Consider the following 20113-nt stretch of genomic DNA (forward strand, 5'->3'; position numbering starts at 1 on the left):
CTAGTGTATAGGTGTCTACTAGTGTCTAGTGTCTACAAGTGTCCAGTGTCTACTAGTGTCTAGTGTCTACTAGTGTCTACTAGTGTCTAGTGTCTAGTGTCTACTAGTGTGTAGTGTCTAGTGTCTAATAGTGTCTAGTATCTACTAGTGTCTAGTGTCTACTTGTGTCTTGTGTCTACTAGTGTCAAGTGTCTACTAGTGTTTACTATATGTCTAGTGTCTACTAGTGTCTAGTGTCTACTAGTGTCTAGTGTCTACTAGTGTCTAGTATCTAGTGTCTACTAGTGTCTATAGCGTCTACTAGTGTCTAGTGTCTAATAGTGTTTAGTGTCTACTAGTGTCTAGTGTCTACTGACTGAGTATTGAAGAGGAACTGTAAGGAATGAAGGGAAAACTACTCACCAGTAGTTTAATTAAACACAAGTATTAATAAACCAGGGCTACTCACACTTCATTAAAACATTTGAATCATAATTTCAGAAAATTCTAACTATAGAATTTTAGACATTTTTTGAGAAATGTTTAAAATACAATACTCAAATTTCACATCATCAGTTAGTAATAAGTATTCACGTCATAAAGATTGTGACATACAAATATTCTTAAAAGTCCAATTTTTCCGTACAGATTTTTACAGATTTTTCTTGAAACACTAATCGAAACCTTTCTTCGCATATGAATTTGATTAATTTTTCTTTAAAAAAGGATTGGTTTTTTTACGGAGCCGGATCCAAGTTGTCCAGGAAGATAAAAAAGTATTAATCCAGTGAATTTGAGTCAACCCTATTTGTCATTTTGTAAAGTTCATTATAGAGTAAATTGATATAACCTGAGATGGGAACTCTTAAAATGGTGGATATTGAGATTATTGCTTGATCTCGATCTTTTGTTAATCTACAGATTAATTTAATCTTTATTAGATAGCTTGTGAAGTGCCAATCCGTTTCCCTTAAACAGCCAATCAAAAGAGTTTTACGTTAAACCAATGTATGAGCGAACTGAGAAAGTTGGGATATCCAAAATCAAGGGTTTCCAGCAGATTCTGCTTAAAATTAAAAAAATGCCCAGTGTGGATATCGGGATCAAACACAAAGGTTTCCAGCTCTGTAGTATACAACCCGAAGTTCGTGGCAAACAATAGATTTCGCAGAACTTTGAAATGTTTTTATTTATTTAATTAAATACAGATATTAACATTTAACATTTATATTTGATTCAAGCCTTTCATTAGATATTAGAAGTTTTCGTGAGAAATTTTTTAAATTAAAATTTTTTTATATTACAGAATAAAAAGTTTCATATTGATGACATTAAATAACACTTACAGCGATTTTGTCCAAACTACAATAAAGTTTCCTGCAGATGCAGAGGGGGGGGGGGGCGGGGTTCCGGGTCCCATTCAGTTTAGAGGCCACCCACTGTCCTGGGTCTACTTGAAATATCTTCTTCTAACGAGTCAGAGAATTCTTGTCCCAGACTATTACAAACTAGATTTAATTTATCTATTTGCATACATTTAACATTCATTTGATCCATTACACATTTTGTGGCTCTGAGACTTGATCCAGGAACTGACGATTATCTGAGAAATCTGAAGCAACAGAGATATCAAAATTTGATTGAGCGAAATAGAAGTAATACATTACTCACAATACTTTTAAGATACGGTGTTAACCACAACAGATGAGATTTTGTCGCATTTATAGATAACGATAAAGAAATTTTGTTATTTGCTCAGATATACGAAGTAGCCAAACATTAATTTTTTGTCATCAGTTTTTATATGTCTCTTCCCTACTGAATTTTCAGTAAGCACGGCTGCAAGTGATCTTTCAACTCTACCATTGATAAACTTGTATCCTGTATCCTATAATAAGAATAAATTAATAAGACTGTAGCCTGTATCCTAACAATAATAAATTAATAAACTTGTATCCTGTATCCTAGTAAGAATAAATTAATGAACGTGTATCCAGTTTCTTAATAATTATATATTAATAAACTTGTATCCTGCATCCTAAAAAGAAGAAATAAATAAACGTGTATCCAGTAACCTATTAATAATAAATTTATATCCTGCAATCCTAGTAAGAAAAAATTAATAAACTTGTATCCACACAGATTCCATCTGCTAATAAACAGTCTCATCAATTCTTAAGACAGGGTCGACTCAGAAGTGTCGCAACACCTTGGGCTTAGATTTACCGCTTTAACTCACTTGTGCTTTTCTGTAGCCCTTTACATGTACATTTATCCTGTATCCCAATATGAATAAATTAATAAACGTGTATCCAGTATCCTGATATTAATTTTTATTTGCGGCATTTTCTGCCTGGGTTTGGTTGCATCCAATAAACGTATAAATGGCTCACCGATTATATTATTATATTATATTTTTTGAAGGACTTCCCATGACTCAATGATAAAAATATGCCTCCTAAAAATTAGACTTAAGTTTTAATGAAAATCCACAAATGAAGACAGATAAATCTGCAAAATCTTAAAATATATTTTTAATGATGTATGAAGAAAGATGGTTGTATTATAATTAAATTATATGAAAAAAAACATACTAAATTAGTCAAAATTTAAATCATCTAGTTCCTCACACTTTCCTGTTTTTTCAGTTGCCGAATTTGTCCGCTAGTTTCAGCCTCGAATCCGGTTCCGGTCCTAGTTCCGTTTCCAGATCCGGGCCTAGTTCCGGTCCGGTTTAAAGTTTGATTTCCTCCCCGCCTAATTGAAGCAGTTCTAAAATAACATCCATAAAAATCAGATTTATTGCTTTCAAGAACTATATTCAGTAAATAAAAACAGAAATGAATCCGACTATTGATTTAATTATTTTTAGTCGAATAGGCGCATATTATGACGTAAATTCAAATTGTGTGTCAAAAATGGCAATTTTATATTTTATTCACAAAATAAAATATTTTTACCTTTTGTTTCCAGTATTTGTATTTGTAGAACAGTTTAGACACGAGGTACGGGACAGCAACGAGTTTGAAATTATGTTTTGTTTATACTGTTTCATCTTGATAAAAAAAACAGTAATTAATAATGATGTTTTCAACAGTTCAGGGAAAAAAGACGGAAGAGAAAAAATCTGTATATCTAGAAACATATTAACCTGTTTATCTAGGAATATATTAACCTGTATATCTAGGTGTCTACTAGTGTCTAGTGTCTACTAGTGTCCAGTGTNATTTACCTGTATATCTAGAAATTCTTGTGGAAAGTATGTTGATTGTTTCCCTGGAGTAAGATGTCTGTTATCTGCCATCATACCAAGTATTTTAAAGAACTCAACCTTAATATTTGATTATTTAATATTCCCCCTTTAACCAGTTCCTGATTGATAAAGTGACAGGTTTCTAACTGTGTGTTTAACTTTTATACATAGAAAGAGGGAATATAGAAGTTTTTTCTTCTGTTCACTTTAACTTGCATTTTGTCATTTGTGTAAGCCAGAGATATCAAATAAGATAGTACAAAGATCTGTTTATACAACTGGAGTACACGACTAATAAACAAACTTTTGTTTTCAGGGATATTTGGATACGAAATACAAAACCTTCAAAAACAGACTAAATTCATAACATTTATATTTAGGCTAAAAGTTAGAGTATTTCTTAAAAATTGTAAAACTTAACCCCTGAATGGGTAGTATATGCAACAAGTGGCCGTTTTTCATGTTTCTATTTTTACCGAGTGGGAGGGGAGGGGGTAACCCCTCTATCCGTGTTCACCTTTGCTGCCAGTTTCTGAACTTCTTCCTTCAGTTCTTCATTCTCCTGATACAAGTCCATCTGGTCATTTTTATGATACGGTACTCCAACCTGATAGGAATAATAGCATACATATAGATATTAATAATTCAAAAAACAATTTCATGATTACTTGATAGTTTACTTACAATAGACGTAGTTCCCCGACCCGATTCTCCACTATCATTTCCTTTCCCTCGAATCACTCGGGCAAACTAAAAATAGCAACTAGGAATGTGGAAAAATATCAAAAGATCAAATGCCAAATAATCAAAACTCTTGAAATGATCAAAAAAGTGTACGCTGAACAGTGGGGGCAGCTACTTACTTTTTCAAAAATATTGAAGAAATAGAAATGATATAGAAATGATTTTAGGGTATGCATAAATATTTCTTCTCTTTCTTCTCTTTCTTCTCTTCTTTCTCATTTTTCTCTAATTCTTCTCTTTCTTCTCTTTCTTCTCTTTCTTCTCTTTCTTTTCTTTCTTTCTTTTCTTTCTTTTCTTTCTTTTCTTTCTTCTCTTTCTTCTCTTTCTTCTTTTCTTCTCTTTCTTCTCTTTCTTCTCTTTCTTCTCTTTCTTCTCTTTCTTCTCTTTCTTCTCTTTCTTCTCTTTCTTCTCTTTCTTCTCTTTCTTCTCTTTTCTCCCTTTTCTCTCTTTTCTCTCTTTTCTCTCTTTTCTCTCTTTTCTCTCTTTTCTCTCTTTTCTCTCTTTTCTCTCTTTTCTCTCTTTTCTCTCTTTTATCTCTTTTCTATCTTTCTTTTCTTTCTTCTCTTTCTTCTCTTGATAGTTTGTTGATAGTTTGTTGTGGAAATTTAACCGGTTTTAAGATAAAAAATGCAGTACGATCAGTTTATATTATTTTACCCAGATTTGTTTACATTTCTAGCTTTTAGACCCAATTGAAATGTACTGCGTTTGTACTGTATAATTCGGCATTTGATCATTTGGCATTTAATCATTTGGCATTTGACCATTTGGCATTTGATCTTATGATATTTTTGCAAGGAAGGTTTCAGCCAATAAAAATTAAAAAAAATTACTGAGAAATTAATGATTTTAAAAATTTTTCTAAATTCATTAATTTAAACATAAAAACTTGCGAAAGTTTATGTTCTTGATGGACGAAAAATAATTGGTGGCTTGAAAGGCAAGATTTATAAGAAAAACCATTAAACGATAAAGTTGCTAAATTAAAACATTTTGTCCGGGAAAAATTAAATGGCGACTTGTGAAGGTAAAATTGCTATTAGTATTTATAAATAAAACAACTTAGAGATTGGTTAATATTCTTTTCTAAGACAAATAAATAAAACCACCATCTCTCTCCTCTTTCGGTTCATGTTTTATCCGTCATCTTCACTAGTTGATTGATTTCAACATTTTATTTGAAAAATATCAAATAAAAAAGTTAAAGAATTCTGTAAAGTGAAAACTATACTTTTAATTAGTCGATTTCAAAAGAATTTGGTAACAAAAATCACGATCAAAACTTTTCTAAAACATTTTTTTTCAAATTTTCTAGAAACATTTCTTTTTAAAACAAATACTTAGAGGTACTATTTTTGGTCGATGAAAAATGAAACTTAGAGAGATATAAGAAACGGTTTGTGGTTTTTCTTGCATGGGCTTAATATACATGTTTAGTGATAGACCATTCAGAGGCAGAATTAAAGAATTTGAGCCACGGCTTACATTTGAAACGCGGCTAAAATATGATTGGTTCCACTTAAAATTTAATTCAACATGTTTTATAAATCAATTGATCTTAATGTTAAGGTATTTACAAACTTTTTTGTTAAATTTTTGAAACAATATTCCATTGAAATTTATTAATATGACTTTGATCAGTTTCCGAAGTTGACGCATGATACAATGAAAACTTGAAAACTTTAAACGCATATATTTTTCTGTACGCAAAGTCAAAATCGGTGTTTAAATTTCTTTCTACTTATAAAATCGATTTTTTTGCGAATTTTTTGGTATCCGAATTTAATGTATTAAATCCGCCGAGTCTCAAATCCTCCAAAAACCGGTTTCAATTGAGCGCCGTCTTAAATCTTGAAAATTTTTTATACAATTTAAAGTGGAACCCACCATATTTTAGCCGCGGCTTAAATTAAAGCCACGGCTCAAATTCTTTAAATTCGGCCTCAGATTGATTTTTAGAAATAATAAATGAAGACATTTTTTTGGTCAACTCTCTCCCCTAAACCCAACTTTTCTTTCGGTTTTCTTCAGATCAATTGTGGTAAGAAAACTGGTCAAAAAGTCAAGAAAAAGAACCAGATAAAGTCGACTTAAAATTTTAGTTCTTGAAGTCAAACCTTGAGTTAAATATACTGTTTTATGAGTTTTATTTACCTTTGGTCCGAATACGAGGATAAGTGTAGCTGTAGTACTCAGCTGGGTTCGGACAAATCCAAGAAAATATTTGACATCAGGTCCAGCTCGGGGCAGTATCAATGTGCTAGATAGATTATAGATTTAAAATACTAGGAATTCAGAGCGCTTCGTACCCCTTCTTCTAATCATGATTCGATCATTGAATTATTAAACACAAAAAAATTTTTTGGCAGATTTTCTGTGTTTTGCATTTGGAGTCCCACTTACAATATATGAATCCATTAATTTCATTGATTTTATTATTGTTATTATTAAGATGTCTTTTCACACACAAATATAAATCAATATAATTTGGTATAGATAGTTTTTAAACAAATTATCTTTTTTAAAAATAAGTCAAATAAAAAAATCCTTAATATTTTCAAAGAAATCTAATCTGCTTTTAAATGATCTAAACAATTTCAGGAATATGTTCATTGCAATTAATGTTGATTCAAAAAAAAATCAAATCTTAGAAAGAATTAAAATTTATGAACATTGAACATAAGCAATTATTTAGAACAAGTCAGTTCTTAACTAATCAAACACATTCTAATTGCATATATCTAGACTTTTCCAGCCATAATAAAGAATGCATTACTTTCCAAGAGGAAACTTTTGTAGAAAATATTTTATGTTTAAGATGAAATAAAAATATTTATTGTTTCTATATTGTTAATTCTCTCCTATTCTGAACTTTATGTAAAAATGATGTGACCTAAATGATAAAGTAATTGTTCAGTTTATTAATTAAATGAACATGAAATACATAATGGTTTCATTTTTTCTGTTTAAAGTATTAAAAAACATAAAAATGCAAAACTATTTTTCTAATTCATGAATTTTATATGATCGAACTCTAACTAGCACTACAGTAAAAGTGTATTTTGGAAAAATATTTTATCGAGGAAAAAAATATTCAAGTTAAAAAACAAGGTCATTTTTAAGGCACTGTAGCTATTAGCCTATTCTTCATTGAACTTACTGTAAGCTGGCCATGACAATGTTGACAATGGCGATATTGTAAATACTCCACGATATCAGCTTGGCTTCGTCAAAATACGTTCGGGCTTTCCTCACGCAGAAACATATCTTTAAAAAAAGACACACAAAAAAATTAATAATTCGAATGCGCATGCGTGATGTTAACATGTTAAAAAAATTTTGCCAGAAAAAAAATGGAGTAACTTTGTGTTAGTTTTTCATTTAAAGATAATTTTTTAGAAATATGCAGATCAATATTGTAATATTGAGAAAATTCTTTGTTGATTTACCTTAACTCCCCACAGTAGAAAAACCAGTTCTCCTGCATTAAATAATTTGATATAAACAATATCGTAAATAAGCCTTCAATAATATTACGCTTACATTATTATCTTAAATAAACAAGAAGGGAATGAGTGTAATTTAATCAATTCATTCAATATGTCAATATTCGATCGAGAGGTTATGTAGACAACACCGCCCAAGCTTTGATTTGCTATTAGAATAAAATTGATTTTTTTTTCGGGGGGGAGGGGGTTAATGATGGAAGGGGGATAAAATCCCTAGTTTCTCTCTTGACTCAAATTAAATACAATTTGTCACTTTAATTATTAAAAAATTGTTCAGTATTTGTGTATCATGGTATTCGTGTAATGTGTAACCGTGTATCCTAGTATCCTTGTATCCTTATATCTGTGTGCCGGTGTATCGATTTATCCACGTATATCTGCATATTCGCTTATCTGTGTATTCACTTTTCCGTGTATCCATGTGTCCGTTTGTCCGTGTATCTATTTATCCGTGTGTTTGTGTATCCATGTGTCAGTGTATCCATGTGTCAGTGTATCCATGTTTCAGTGTATCCGTCAGTGTATCCATGTGTCAGTGTATCCATTTATCCCTGTATTAATGTTTATTGTATACCTGTATCCGCATAACCGTGTATCTGTGTATCCATGTATCCGCATATCCACGTATCCGTGTATATGTGTATCTATGTGTCTGTGTATCCATATGTCTGTGTATCCGTGTATCTGTGTATCCGTGCATCTGTGTATCTGTATATCCGTGTATCCGTGTTTCCGTGTATCCGTGCATCTGTGTATCTTTATATCTGTGTATCCGTGTATCAGTGTATTCGTGTATCCGTTTATCCCTTTACCCATATGTATCCGTGTATCCGTGTATCCGTGTATCTGTGTATCCGTGTATCCGTGTATCCGTGTATCCGTGTATCTGTGTATCCATGTATCCGTGTATCTGTGTATCCATGGGTCGGTGTATTCGTGTATCCGTTTATCCCTTTACCCATATGTATCCGTGTATCCGTGTATCCGTGTATCCGTGTATCCGTGTATCCGTGTATCCGTGTATCTGTGTATCCGTGTATCAGTGTATTCGTGTATCCGTTTATCTCTTTACCCATATGCATCCGTGTATCCGTGTATCCGTGTATCTGTGTATCTGTTTATCCGTGTATCTGTGTATCTGTGTATCTGTGTACCTAGAGCTAGAGAATGATCCCACCAGTTATATTCACAGATCTTAAACTTCTCCCCTCGTTCCACACTGATCTCAATCCCATTTGGAGGAGAACTTAAATATTTTTAAAAAATACAATTTGTTTTGCCTTTTTGATTGAACATGTTTTCTTTACTTATTAAGCATTACAGATTTTATTAACTTAAACTAGATATTTTTTCTTTCAGGTCATGATAATGATCAAAAGATTAAATTAGTATTTTCGAATATTGAAATCAGTTCAAAGAAAAATTGATTAGAGGTATCTTTTCCTCACAGATAAATGTCATCTCCTGACAAAATTAGAAGCATATTATCTTCTAGCGGAGCTAATAAAATTTGATGAATAACAGTTATGAATCTGAAGTAAAAGTATTAAATGGATTAGGCAGACATCTACTTAAAGGTAAAGTGCCTTAAAAAAGCACCTAATAGAGCATGGAGCTAGGTTTAGTAAAAGTATTATCTAATAGAATAGGTAGTTAGATGATAAAATCACCTATTAGACCAGGTATCCAGGTTTAGGAAAAAGTACCTAATAGACCACGTAGCTAGGTATAGTAAAAGTACTAAAAGACCAGGTGGCCAGGTATATTAATATTACTAATAGACTAGGCAGCTAGGTGTAATAAAAGTACCTAATAGACCAGATAGCTAAGTATTCTAAAAGTACTAATAGACCCAAGTAGCTGGGCCTAGTAAAGTACCTGATAGACCAGGTATCTACATATAGTAAAAGTACTAATAGACCAGGTATAGCTAAGTAGTAAAGCAAATGTACATAGTAGAAAGCTAAGTACCTGTACCTGTTAGACCAGGTGGCCAGGTATAAAGAAAAGTACCTAATAGACCAGGTGGCCAAATATAAAGAAAAGTGCATGATAGACCAGGTGGCCAAATATAAAGAAAAGTACATGATAGACCAGGTGGCCAAGTATAAAGAAAAATACATGATAGACCAGGTGGCCAAATATAAAGAAAAGTACATGATAGACCAGGTGGCCAAATATAAAGAAAAGTACATGATAGACCAGGTGGCCAAGTATAAAGAAAAGTACATGATAGACCAGGTGGCCAGGTATAAAGTAAAGTACCTGATAGACCAGGTGGCCAGGTATATGATCATAATGAGTAGAATAGGACACATCCATTGAAGTAGCTGACGGTCAGTTAACTTCAGTTTGTGCGCACTCTTTACCCGGTAGGTCAAACTTACTCTGAACAAAATGTCAAACTAAAAAATATAAAATCATTATTGAAAATAAAATAAATGTTTTAAAAATTTAATAAGATTAAAAAATGCTTTTAAAAATCCTCTTTTGCGACAATCCCATGCAGTATTTATTACACCATTATAAATCAAAGATAAGTTTTCAATCAGTGTGATTATCTCAAAAAAGTATTTTTTTCTAGAGATTGAAATTTTTTTATTTTTACATCTGAAGCCACGTGAGCGAGGGAGGGGTGGATGCTCTCAGGGTTTTGGAATTGCTCCCATGGTTTTGGAATTGCTCCCAGGGGTTTGGAGTAAAATGTAAAAATTTATTCATCCGCGTCCCCTGTATCAGCTTTAGCTTCTGCTCCTTGAGTCCTAAGTCTGACTAGATCTTGTAGCTGCTCCAGATATATGAAGAGCTGTCTGTAAAGAGCAGCGTCCCCAGTATCAGCTCTAGCTTCTGCTCCTAGAGTTCTAAGTCTGACTAGATCTTGTAGCTGCTCCAAATATATGAACAGCTGTCTGTAAAGAGCAACGTCCCCAGTATCAGCTCTAGCTTCTGCTCCTTGAGTCCTAAGTCTGACTAGATCTTGTAGTTGCTCCAGATATATCAAGAGCTGTCTGTAAAGAGCAGAGTCCCCAGTATCAGCTCTAGCTTCTGCTCCTTGAGTTCTAAGTCTGACTAGATCTTGCAGCTGCTCCAGATATATGAAGAGCTGTCTGTAAAGAGCAGCGTACCCAGTATCAGCTTTCGCTTCTGCTCCTTGAGTCATAAGTCTGACTAGATCTTGTAGCTGCTCCAGATATATGAAGAGCTGTCTGTAAAGAGCAGCATCCCCAGCATCAGGTTTAGCCTCTGCTCCTTTAGTCCTGAGTCTGACTAGATCTTGTAGCTGCTCCAGATATATGAAAAGCTGTCTGTAAAGATCAGCGTCTCCAGTATCAAGTTTATCTTTTGCTCCTGGAGTCCTAAGTCAGACTGGATTTTCTAGCTGCTCCAGATATATTAAAAGCTGTCTCAAAAGATCAGCGTCTCCAGTATCAGGTTTATCTTCTGCTCCTGGAGTCCTAAGTCAGACTGGATTTTCTAGCTGCTCCAGATATATTAAGAGCAGTCTCAAAAGATCAGCGTCCCCAGTATCAGGTTTATCTTCTGCTCCTGGAGTCCTAAGCCTGACTGGAATTTATAGCTGCTCCAGATATTTGAAGAGCTGTTTGTAAAGATCATCGACTCCAGTATCTTTTTTTTAGGCAGCATCTGATATCTTGTATATCTTAGATCTCCTCTGTATCCAGGATATTTCGGTGGGTAGTCCAGACGGGCTGGTAAGAGAGCAATTGGTCCAGTTCTAGAAGCTACAGGATATTAATCTACAGATGAGTATGGTGGAATCTCTTGAAAAGATCTACAGATGAGTATGGTGGAATCTCTTGATGAGATCTACAGATGAGTATGGTGGAATCTCTTGATGAGATCTACAGATGAGTATGGTGGAATCCTTGATGATATCTACAGATGAGTATGGTGGAATCTCTTGATAAGATCTACAGATGAGTACGGTGGAATCTTTTGATGAGATCTACAGATGATTATGGTTAAATCTTTTGATGAGATCTACAGATGAGTATGGTGGAATCTCCTGATGAGATCTACAGATGAGTATGGGCGAATTTCTTGATGAGATCTACAGATGAATATGGTGAGATCTAGCTTGATTTCTCAATCATGTCCGGAGGACGATAAATCCCGTCTTCGTAAATCCTCACGATCTCTTCTTCACAATGAGTCATTGGTTTATATTGGTATTCTGGCTGCTCCATATCTTGGGTGTTTCCATTGAGAGAAAATGGAGCTTCCGCATGTCCAAGAGATCCTGGCTTCTCTGTATCTTGAGTGGCCCGATTACTTGAACAAACTCGAGATAATAGAGTTACTACTTATAAACACCTTAGCTGCTCCAAGGCCCCAGTAACTCTGTTTATAGATCCAACTGGAGAATAAATAGCGTCCTTTGGGGATGCTGATGAATATGAAGAAATACTCCGGGATATCGATGGGGAAGGAGGCCAGTGTCCTCCTTGGTCCTCTACTAGGCATATTAAAGGTATAATTGTCTGAGAGTTGTCAATGAAGTGCAAGGCCTTATGGGAAATAACGGAGCTAAGCTCTAACGTCTATCCTGTATATGATCCTGAAGGTAAAGCTCCTATTCTCCAGGTTCTCTAATCAGCTTAGATTCAGACAAAGGGTTGAGGGGTTTTAGTATCTGGTCATATTCTAAATATTACACCATGCTTTTTCTGCAAATATCTAAACAAAGACAGTAAAAAAAGGGTAGCTGAGCCATTTTTTTGAGTTTCGGTTTAAAAAATCTAGCTTTTTAAAGGACTTTTCATAGAAGGTCAGATAAATTTTCACATTTTACTCCAAAACCCTGGGAGCACTCCAAAATCTTGGGAGTAATTCCAAAACCCTGAGAGCAGCCACCCCTCCCTCTGTGAGCCCTCTTCATCTCATCATCAGTTATCTCCAAGTTTAACGAAATCACTTAATGACGTGATTTGGCTTTGTTTGGTAATTAGGAGGAGGAGGGGGGAGGGGGTCCAAAAATCGTTCAATAGGACAGACCCTTGTTTCGTATGTGTGTTATTTATTTTATTCAATTTAATTGCTTAATATTTCTATACTGCAGTGTAAGGTTTGTATTCTTAGTAACATTCCAAGTCTATAAGTTCCAAGGAGAAGTTCCCAAAGTTCTGAATTTACCTCTGAAAACATAATAGCGCATCCGACTAGAGTGATGCACAAAAACGTTGGCGATGAGTATTTAAACACTTTCATATGTCTAAAGAAGCAATCAATAAGTCATTAATTCCTTTAATCAAAATTTATTTGGCTATGAGGCCGAATTTAAAGAATTTTAGCCGCTACTTAAATTTAAGCCTCGGCTCAAATATGGTTGGTTCCACTTAAAATTGTATTCAATTTTTCAAGATTTAAGCCGGCGCTCAATTGAAACCGGTTTTTGGCAGATTTAAGCCGCGGCTCAAATTCATTAAATTCGGACACTACTTGTATAGAAGGTTCGATTTTTTAGTTTTATGATTTACTAAAAAAGCATAATTTAAAAGTGGAATAATTATTGTCAGAAAATAAAGTCTATGGTCATTAATTTAATAAAATAAAGGAACTGAAAGGTCAAGCTGATATCATGGATTTTTCATATATCCCCCACGAATTCTGCCATTTCAAATAGTTTAAAGAAATTGAGTCTTTGCCACAAACTCTGATTTTTTAAATCCTATACTTAGAAATTTAATGGTAAAAACCTTGGATATTTAAAACTTTGAATAATTAAAGTTTACAATATCAAAGGTTTACAATATCAGGTTGTAAAGATATAGGGATTACAAAATTTGAGTTTGTGGCAAAGACTCAAATACTTTGATATATCAAAAGTTTACCGTCATGTGGCAAAAAAAAGTCGACCACGAGGTAAATAATCAGTTCCTTCATGAGAAAAATTCCCAAAAATCTTCTTAAGAATTGATATTTGTAGGTTGGTTATTTCTCCTTATTATTATTGTTTGTTCCTAAAGCAGAATACAAGAATAATCATAACTAGGCTCACCACCATACAGAACACTGATATAACCAGCAGAACACTTCTTTATATACATTCATTATACATTCATTATACATTCATTATACATTTATTAGTCAATATATACATTCATTATACATTCATTAGTCAAAATATACATTCANATACATTCATTTTACATTCATTACACATTCATTAGTCAATATATACATCCTTTATACATTCATTAGTCAATATATACATTCATTATACATTCATTAGTCAATATAATACATTCATTATACATTCATTTTACATTCATTATACATTCATTATACATTCATTAGTCAATAAATACATTTCATTATACATTCATTAGTCAATAAATACATTCATTATGCATTCATTTTACATTCATTATACATTCATTATACATTCATTAGTCAATATATACATTCATTATACATTCATTAGTCAATATATATACATCCTTTATACATTCATTAGTAAATATATACATTCATTATACATTCATTAGTCAATATACACATTAATCATACATTCATTATACATTCATTATACATTCATTAGTAAATATATATATTCATTATACATTCATTAGTCAATATATACATTTATTAGACATTAATTAGTCAATTTAAACATTTCATTATACACATTATTCAATATATTCAGTTCATTATACATTCATTAGTCAATACATACATTTCATTATACATTCATTAGTCTATATATACATTTCATTATACATTCATTAGTCAATATAAACATTTCATTATACACATTAGTCAATATATACATTTCATTATACATTCATTAGTCAATATATACATTCATTATACAATCATTTTTAGACATTTTTTAGTTACTGGTAGAACTTTTTGCTTTAAAACTACACAAGTGATTATATCGTCTTAACTGTCGATTATTTTTTACGTCTAACGTGTCTTCATTTCTAAAAAATAAAAATCTGTTAAATTTAGAAATGTATATCCCTGAATACCCAGTTGAACTCAGCTCTGCAGGGTGAATTGTCTGTACATGTTGTACAATCTAAACTACACTTTTTACACTCATATAACATTGTATACGTCTCAGAGCCGTCTCTTAAAGAATCCATGTATGCAACCTAAATACAGAAACTGTTATAATAAGTTATAATTTAATCTGAAATAATTCTTTTCAGTAAATTTTTAAAAGTAAAAATTGTCCTACTGATTAAAATTTATTATTTTTCCTTTTATTTTGTAGGATCTTCAATCGTTACAATATTTATAGTTATTTAAGAATATTTACCTCGACTAGACTTCCATTAAATCTAGTTCGTTCATTCGTAGGATAGGCAGGATAGAATCCATCCTTACACTCACATCCGTACCCTGAACAGTAGAATATATCCTGTAGAATATATCCTGTAGAATATATCCTGTAGAACATATCCTGTAGAATATGTGCGGTAGAATACATCCTGTAGAAAAAATATTCTGTAGAACATATCCTGTAGAATATATCCTGCAGAATATATCCTGTAGAATATATCCTGTAGAATACATCCTGTAGAATATATCCTGTAGAATATGTGCGGTAGAATATATCGTGTATAATATATCCGGCACCATATATCCTGTAGAATATATCATGTAGAATGTATCCTGTAGAACATATCCTGTAGAAAATATCCTGTAGAATATATCCTGTAGAACATATCCTGTATAATATATCCTGTAGAAAATATCCTGTAGAATATATCCTGTAGAATTTATCCTGTAGAATATATCCTGTAGAATGTATCCTGCAGAACATATCCTGTAGAATATATCCTTTAGAATATATCCTGTAGAATATGTGCGGTAGAATATATCCTGTATAATATATCCGGCACCATATGTCCTGTAAAATACATCTTGTACAATGAGAACCAGAAAACTCAGGAATAGAAAGACGACATTAAAGCAATACTTAAGTGAATATGATGTTGTTACAAAGCAAATAGTTTACTATTGACTTATTAATTCATTTATTAAGTGAAATGGGTCTACTTAGTGCTTACACTGCAGAATTGCTGTGTATTAAGTTAATTAAACTATTTAAAGTAATACTTTGAGCCTTCTTCTATACTAAAGTTTTCTGGTTTCCACCGTATATTGTAGAATATATCCTATAAGATAGGTAGGACAAAACCTTCCCAACACTCACATCTATACCCTGAATATTAGATTCTGTCATGCGTCATTTCTTCTGCAAATAATTGTCTTTCTTTGTTTTATAAATCAATTCTGTTAAAAGTCAATTGTTCTTCAAATAATTTTATCCTATTGTCCAAAAGTCAGAACTTTTTTATGTGAATCTCCATTTGATGCAGACCCATGAATTAATTTAATTCCTCTTTAATATTCCCTTGGTGGTCAAACCCTGCAGTTATAACTTTAATTAAGAGATATATTTAATTTATTTAGTTTAATTCGAGATCAAGCGTTAATTAGTGGCATAATTTTGAATTAAGTAAAGGTCTAATTGAAGTCTTTGATTTATTCTTTACTTTATACTTTTCCAAATAAATTTGAAAATAAAAATAGTTTAGTTTAGTTTACCTCCTCTTACCCAGCCGTGTCCAGGTTCAAATACACACTAAATACAAAATAGAATTGTTTTATATTTTAGAATATGATTTTATCGTATTTGGAACTAACGCATGGCATTTTACAAAAATGTAATTTTCTGTAATAAGAATATTCTGGATAGTTCGCTCTGGCTAGGACATTAGGGTAATAGTTTGATAGAAGTGTGAGCGTAAAACGAGTCTTATCAATTTCTAATCATAGACACCAAAAGTAAGATTGATATTATATTATTCAGCATATACCCCCTCTCGTGTTTTGTTAAAACTCCCTATATATATATATATAGCACAATTGCTGGATTTAAATGACATCATTTTCAACTCTGTGATGGTTTTTTTCTAGATGATTATTCCTAGGTGATTTTTCCTAGATGATTTTTCCTAGATGATTTTTCCTAGGTGATTTTTCCTAGATGATTTTTCCTTGATGATTTTTCCTAGGTGATTTTTCCTACATGATTTTTCCTTGGTAATTTTTCTTAGATGATTATTTCCTAGATGATTTTTCCTAGATGATTTTCCAAAATGATTTTTTCTAGATGATTTTTCCTACATGATTTTTTCCTAGATGATTTTTCCTAGATGATTTTTCCTAGATGATTTTTCCCAGATGATTTTTCCAAAATGATTTTTTCTAGATGATTTTTCCTACACGATTTTTCCTAGATGATTTTTCCTAGGTGATTTTTCCTAGATGATGTTTCCTTGATGATTTTTCCTAGGTGATTTTTCCTACATGATTTTTCCTTGGTAATTTTTCCTAGATGATTTTTCCTAGATGATTTTTCCTAGGTAATTTTTCTTAGATGATTTTTTCCTAGATGATTTTTCCTAGATGATTTTTTCCTAGATAATTTTTCCTAGATGATTTTTCCTGATGAAAACTACGTACAATTAATTATATTTTTGTGTACAAATTTCCGAAAATCGAAAACCGGCATAAAACAATCAAAAATGGGTTTTTAATTTACATTTAATTCTAGGGATTTACGGTAAATTCACAAAAAAGGGAAGGAACTAAATTATCCAGAGTTTAAAAGAAGATTAAAGGATACCTTACTGGAATTGTGACATTTATGTGATTCCTCAAACCATTTAATAGTTTTGGTTCCACTCTAACAACACAAATAACACATCAATCTGATAAAACTGAGGCCAAATTTAAAGAATTTAAGCCGCGGATCAAATATGGTTGGTTCCATTTGAAATTGTATTCAATTTTTCAATATTTAAGCTGGCGCTCAATTGAAACCGGTTTTTGGCAGATTTAAGCCGCGGCTCAAATTCCTTAAATTCGGACACTAAAGAAACTCATAATTTGCATCAAACTAGATAATTTTAAACTTTAAACCTTGATATTTCAAACTGTGCCTATTTGACTTAGCAGATTTCATAGTATGAAATATCAAAAGTATCACGAGCCGCGAAATCAGGTTGCAAAACTAATTAGAGATCGAGGAGAGTTAATAGAGCTGGGAACTGTTGCTTGATCTCGATATCCACTCTGGCTACTTTTGATTTGAGAAGCAATGCTTCTCTTCACTTCAGTTATCATGGTACAATTACCATGCAGTATATGAAATAAAGATTAAATTAATCCGCAGATTAACAAAAGATCGAGATCAGACTGTTTTTTTATTCATGCAAAGGTTGAATTATGATTCTATGATGAATAAGAAAATACTCATATTGTTTTATATATCAACTACTTGTGTAGATTAACTATTTATATTTCTCCTGAGTTCCTGAAAATCCATTACGTCAGATTATTATCATTACATTATTGCATCTCTCTCTAACTTTCAAAAATAAGTTTTATCACATGTTGGAAATAAGAAAACCAACCTTACATCTATATTTTTTTTATGTTTTTTGATACTTATTAATTTAGTTAATATTCCTAAAATATAAGTAAGAAGAGAAGAAAAATGGGTTGTGTTACATTTTAATATAACGAATAAGGACAGATCAAGGAATAGTTTCACTGGAAACCAAAACAAGGATTAATGATTAAAGGACAAGAAGACTGGGACTGAGGGCAATTTAGTTTGTTATTTACAAAACATACGTTCTTCTTGATCTTTCTGAGTATCATCAACTGACTTTTAGTAGATGTTTATCATATTTCAAAATGTAATGCTCGGTATGTTTTATTTTATATATCTGAATGTTTACTTGGTTTAGTAATTATCTTTGGTTCTAAAAAAAATGTTAAAAAGTAAATAAAGCAATGAAAAAGAAATAAAATATAAACCTTTCAGATTAATATCTTGAATACAAAACTATGCCTATGTCAGAACACGTCACAACAAAATGTTAAAATAAAAAAAAACATTACAAAACAAAAAATTTGAATAACCAACTTCGCTAACAAAATTTTATTAAAAATTTCATGAAAAAGAATCCATAATTTTGTTTCTACCCATTCAAAGGAATTGAGTTTTTGCCACAAACTTAAATCTTCTGATCCCAATTTCTTTGCAACCTGATGGTGCAAACCTTTGATAGATCAAACTTAGCTTATTTTATCTTTAAGTATTAATAGTTTGAAATATCTAAGGTCTACCACATTGGGTTACAAAGATATAGAGATTAGAAAATCAGAGTTTGTGGCAAAAACTCAACTCCTTTTAAATATCTTTTTATAGTATGCCATTCATCTATGTTTCATAGCTTAGCATATTGCACAGTTTATTTATGAGATATCCTTTATTTTCTAATTGAAATTGTAGTTGTTTACGAGGTTTTATGCTGCAAAAACTATGAAGAAATTTGATGGAATATTGTATTTTAAAAAATGAAGACGAAGACACTTTCCTTAAGTCGCTCCTTAGATGTACGTTGAAAGGGTTACGTTGTGATTCTAACATGCCATTCTTTTGAAAAAATGATTACTTGAAATGACGTTTACAGTTCCAGATTTAATTTCTAAATCTTGCATTAACTCTATTGGTATATGAGAGAAGGATTTCAGTTTAATCCAGACCGACTTCACTAATACTATATCTAAGGGATTTGAAATCTAATCCAAATTAATGTTGATTAACAATATAGTTATAAATGCACAACACAAATCAAATCCAAATACGTTCCATGTTTTATGATTTGATGGGATTGGTTGACATTTTTTATTACGATTTTTTTGAAGGGTTTGTCAACATTTTTCATTTCCTCATTTTTTGGCCAGAGTGGTAAATTTCTCTTTCTAGAGAGTTTTAATCGTCTAATTCAATTCTAATTCTAATTCTAATTCTAATTCTAATTGAAGCCTTTTCTTTTTAAATAAATTGGGGTTTTTTCTATCAAGTTATTGAAAATAAGCAAATACAAAAATATTATGCGTTTTGTCATATATCTCAATTTGCCGTTTACATGCAACTTATTGAGTAGTAATTAAATATATGTAAATACATATAGTTAAGCATTGCCAAAATATTCTAATATCGGGTCTTGTACAGGATTGGAGGGAGGAAGGAATGAAGAAAGGGAATAAAGTAAAGAATGGGGAACAATAGAAATAGAAAACATTATATGTAGATAAGATAGAAATAGAAAAAACAGCATAGATTAGAGAGAAATAGAAGAGAACAGCAACAGAAGACAATATCATAGATATGAGAGAAAAAGAAGACAACATCATAGATAACAGAGATATAGAAGAAAACAGCATGGGTAAGAGAGAAATAAAAGAAAACAGCATGGATAAGAGAGAAAAAGAAGAAAACAGCATGGATAAGAGATAAATAGAAGAAAACAGCATGGATAAAAGAGAAAAAGAAGAAAACAGCATGGATAAGAGAGAAATAGAAGAAAACAGCATGGATTAAACCAAAGAGAAATAGAAAGAACAGCATGGGTTAGAGATAAATAGACGAGAACAGCATATATTAGAGAGAAGTAGAAGAGAAAGAGGAAATGAAAAAGGAAACATATTACAGAAAAGAGGAATTGAAAAAGGAAATATTGGAAAAAAATTGTTAAAATGTTTGATTAATCCCATTGGGAAGTTAGAAAGT

The 20113-nt window shown here is 31.8% G+C and overlaps 1 protein-coding gene across 1 annotated transcript in view; it reads right to left on the minus strand.

Moving 5' to 3' along the window:
- Positions 1-1149: 1149 nt before the first annotated feature.
- LOC111716673 (probable G-protein coupled receptor CG31760) overlaps positions 1150-20113 on the minus strand; it is a 28044-nt gene continuing 9080 nt past the window's right edge. Inside the window, exons 9-29 of the mRNA XM_023492157.1 lie at positions 18461-18464; positions 17153-17212; positions 16069-16105; positions 14774-14856; positions 14473-14606; positions 13467-13541; positions 12640-12718; positions 11283-11452; positions 10259-10841; positions 9751-9890; positions 8640-8731; positions 7426-7457; positions 7137-7243; positions 6131-6236; positions 3917-3982; positions 3750-3839; positions 3212-3310; positions 2940-3034; positions 2616-2751; positions 1795-1867; positions 1150-1591 (exon numbers count right to left, since the gene is read on the minus strand). Of these exons, the coding sequence (XP_023347925.1) occupies positions 1536-1591; positions 1795-1867; positions 2616-2751; positions 2940-3034; positions 3212-3310; positions 3750-3839; positions 3917-3982; positions 6131-6236; positions 7137-7243; positions 7426-7457; positions 8640-8731; positions 9751-9890; positions 10259-10841; positions 11283-11452; positions 12640-12718; positions 13467-13541; positions 14473-14606; positions 14774-14856; positions 16069-16105; positions 17153-17212; positions 18461-18464 (2317 nt within the window). The 3' untranslated portion in view covers positions 1150-1535. The remainder of the gene's footprint in view (positions 1592-1794; positions 1868-2615; positions 2752-2939; positions 3035-3211; positions 3311-3749; positions 3840-3916; positions 3983-6130; positions 6237-7136; positions 7244-7425; positions 7458-8639; positions 8732-9750; positions 9891-10258; positions 10842-11282; positions 11453-12639; positions 12719-13466; positions 13542-14472; positions 14607-14773; positions 14857-16068; positions 16106-17152; positions 17213-18460; positions 18465-20113) is intronic.

The sequence above is a fragment of the Eurytemora carolleeae genome, unplaced genomic scaffold, assembly GCF_000591075.1.
Source record: "Eurytemora carolleeae unplaced genomic scaffold, Eaff_2.0 scaffold1, whole genome shotgun sequence".
In the NCBI taxonomy this organism is placed as follows: Eukaryota; Metazoa; Arthropoda; class Copepoda; order Calanoida; family Temoridae; genus Eurytemora; species Eurytemora carolleeae.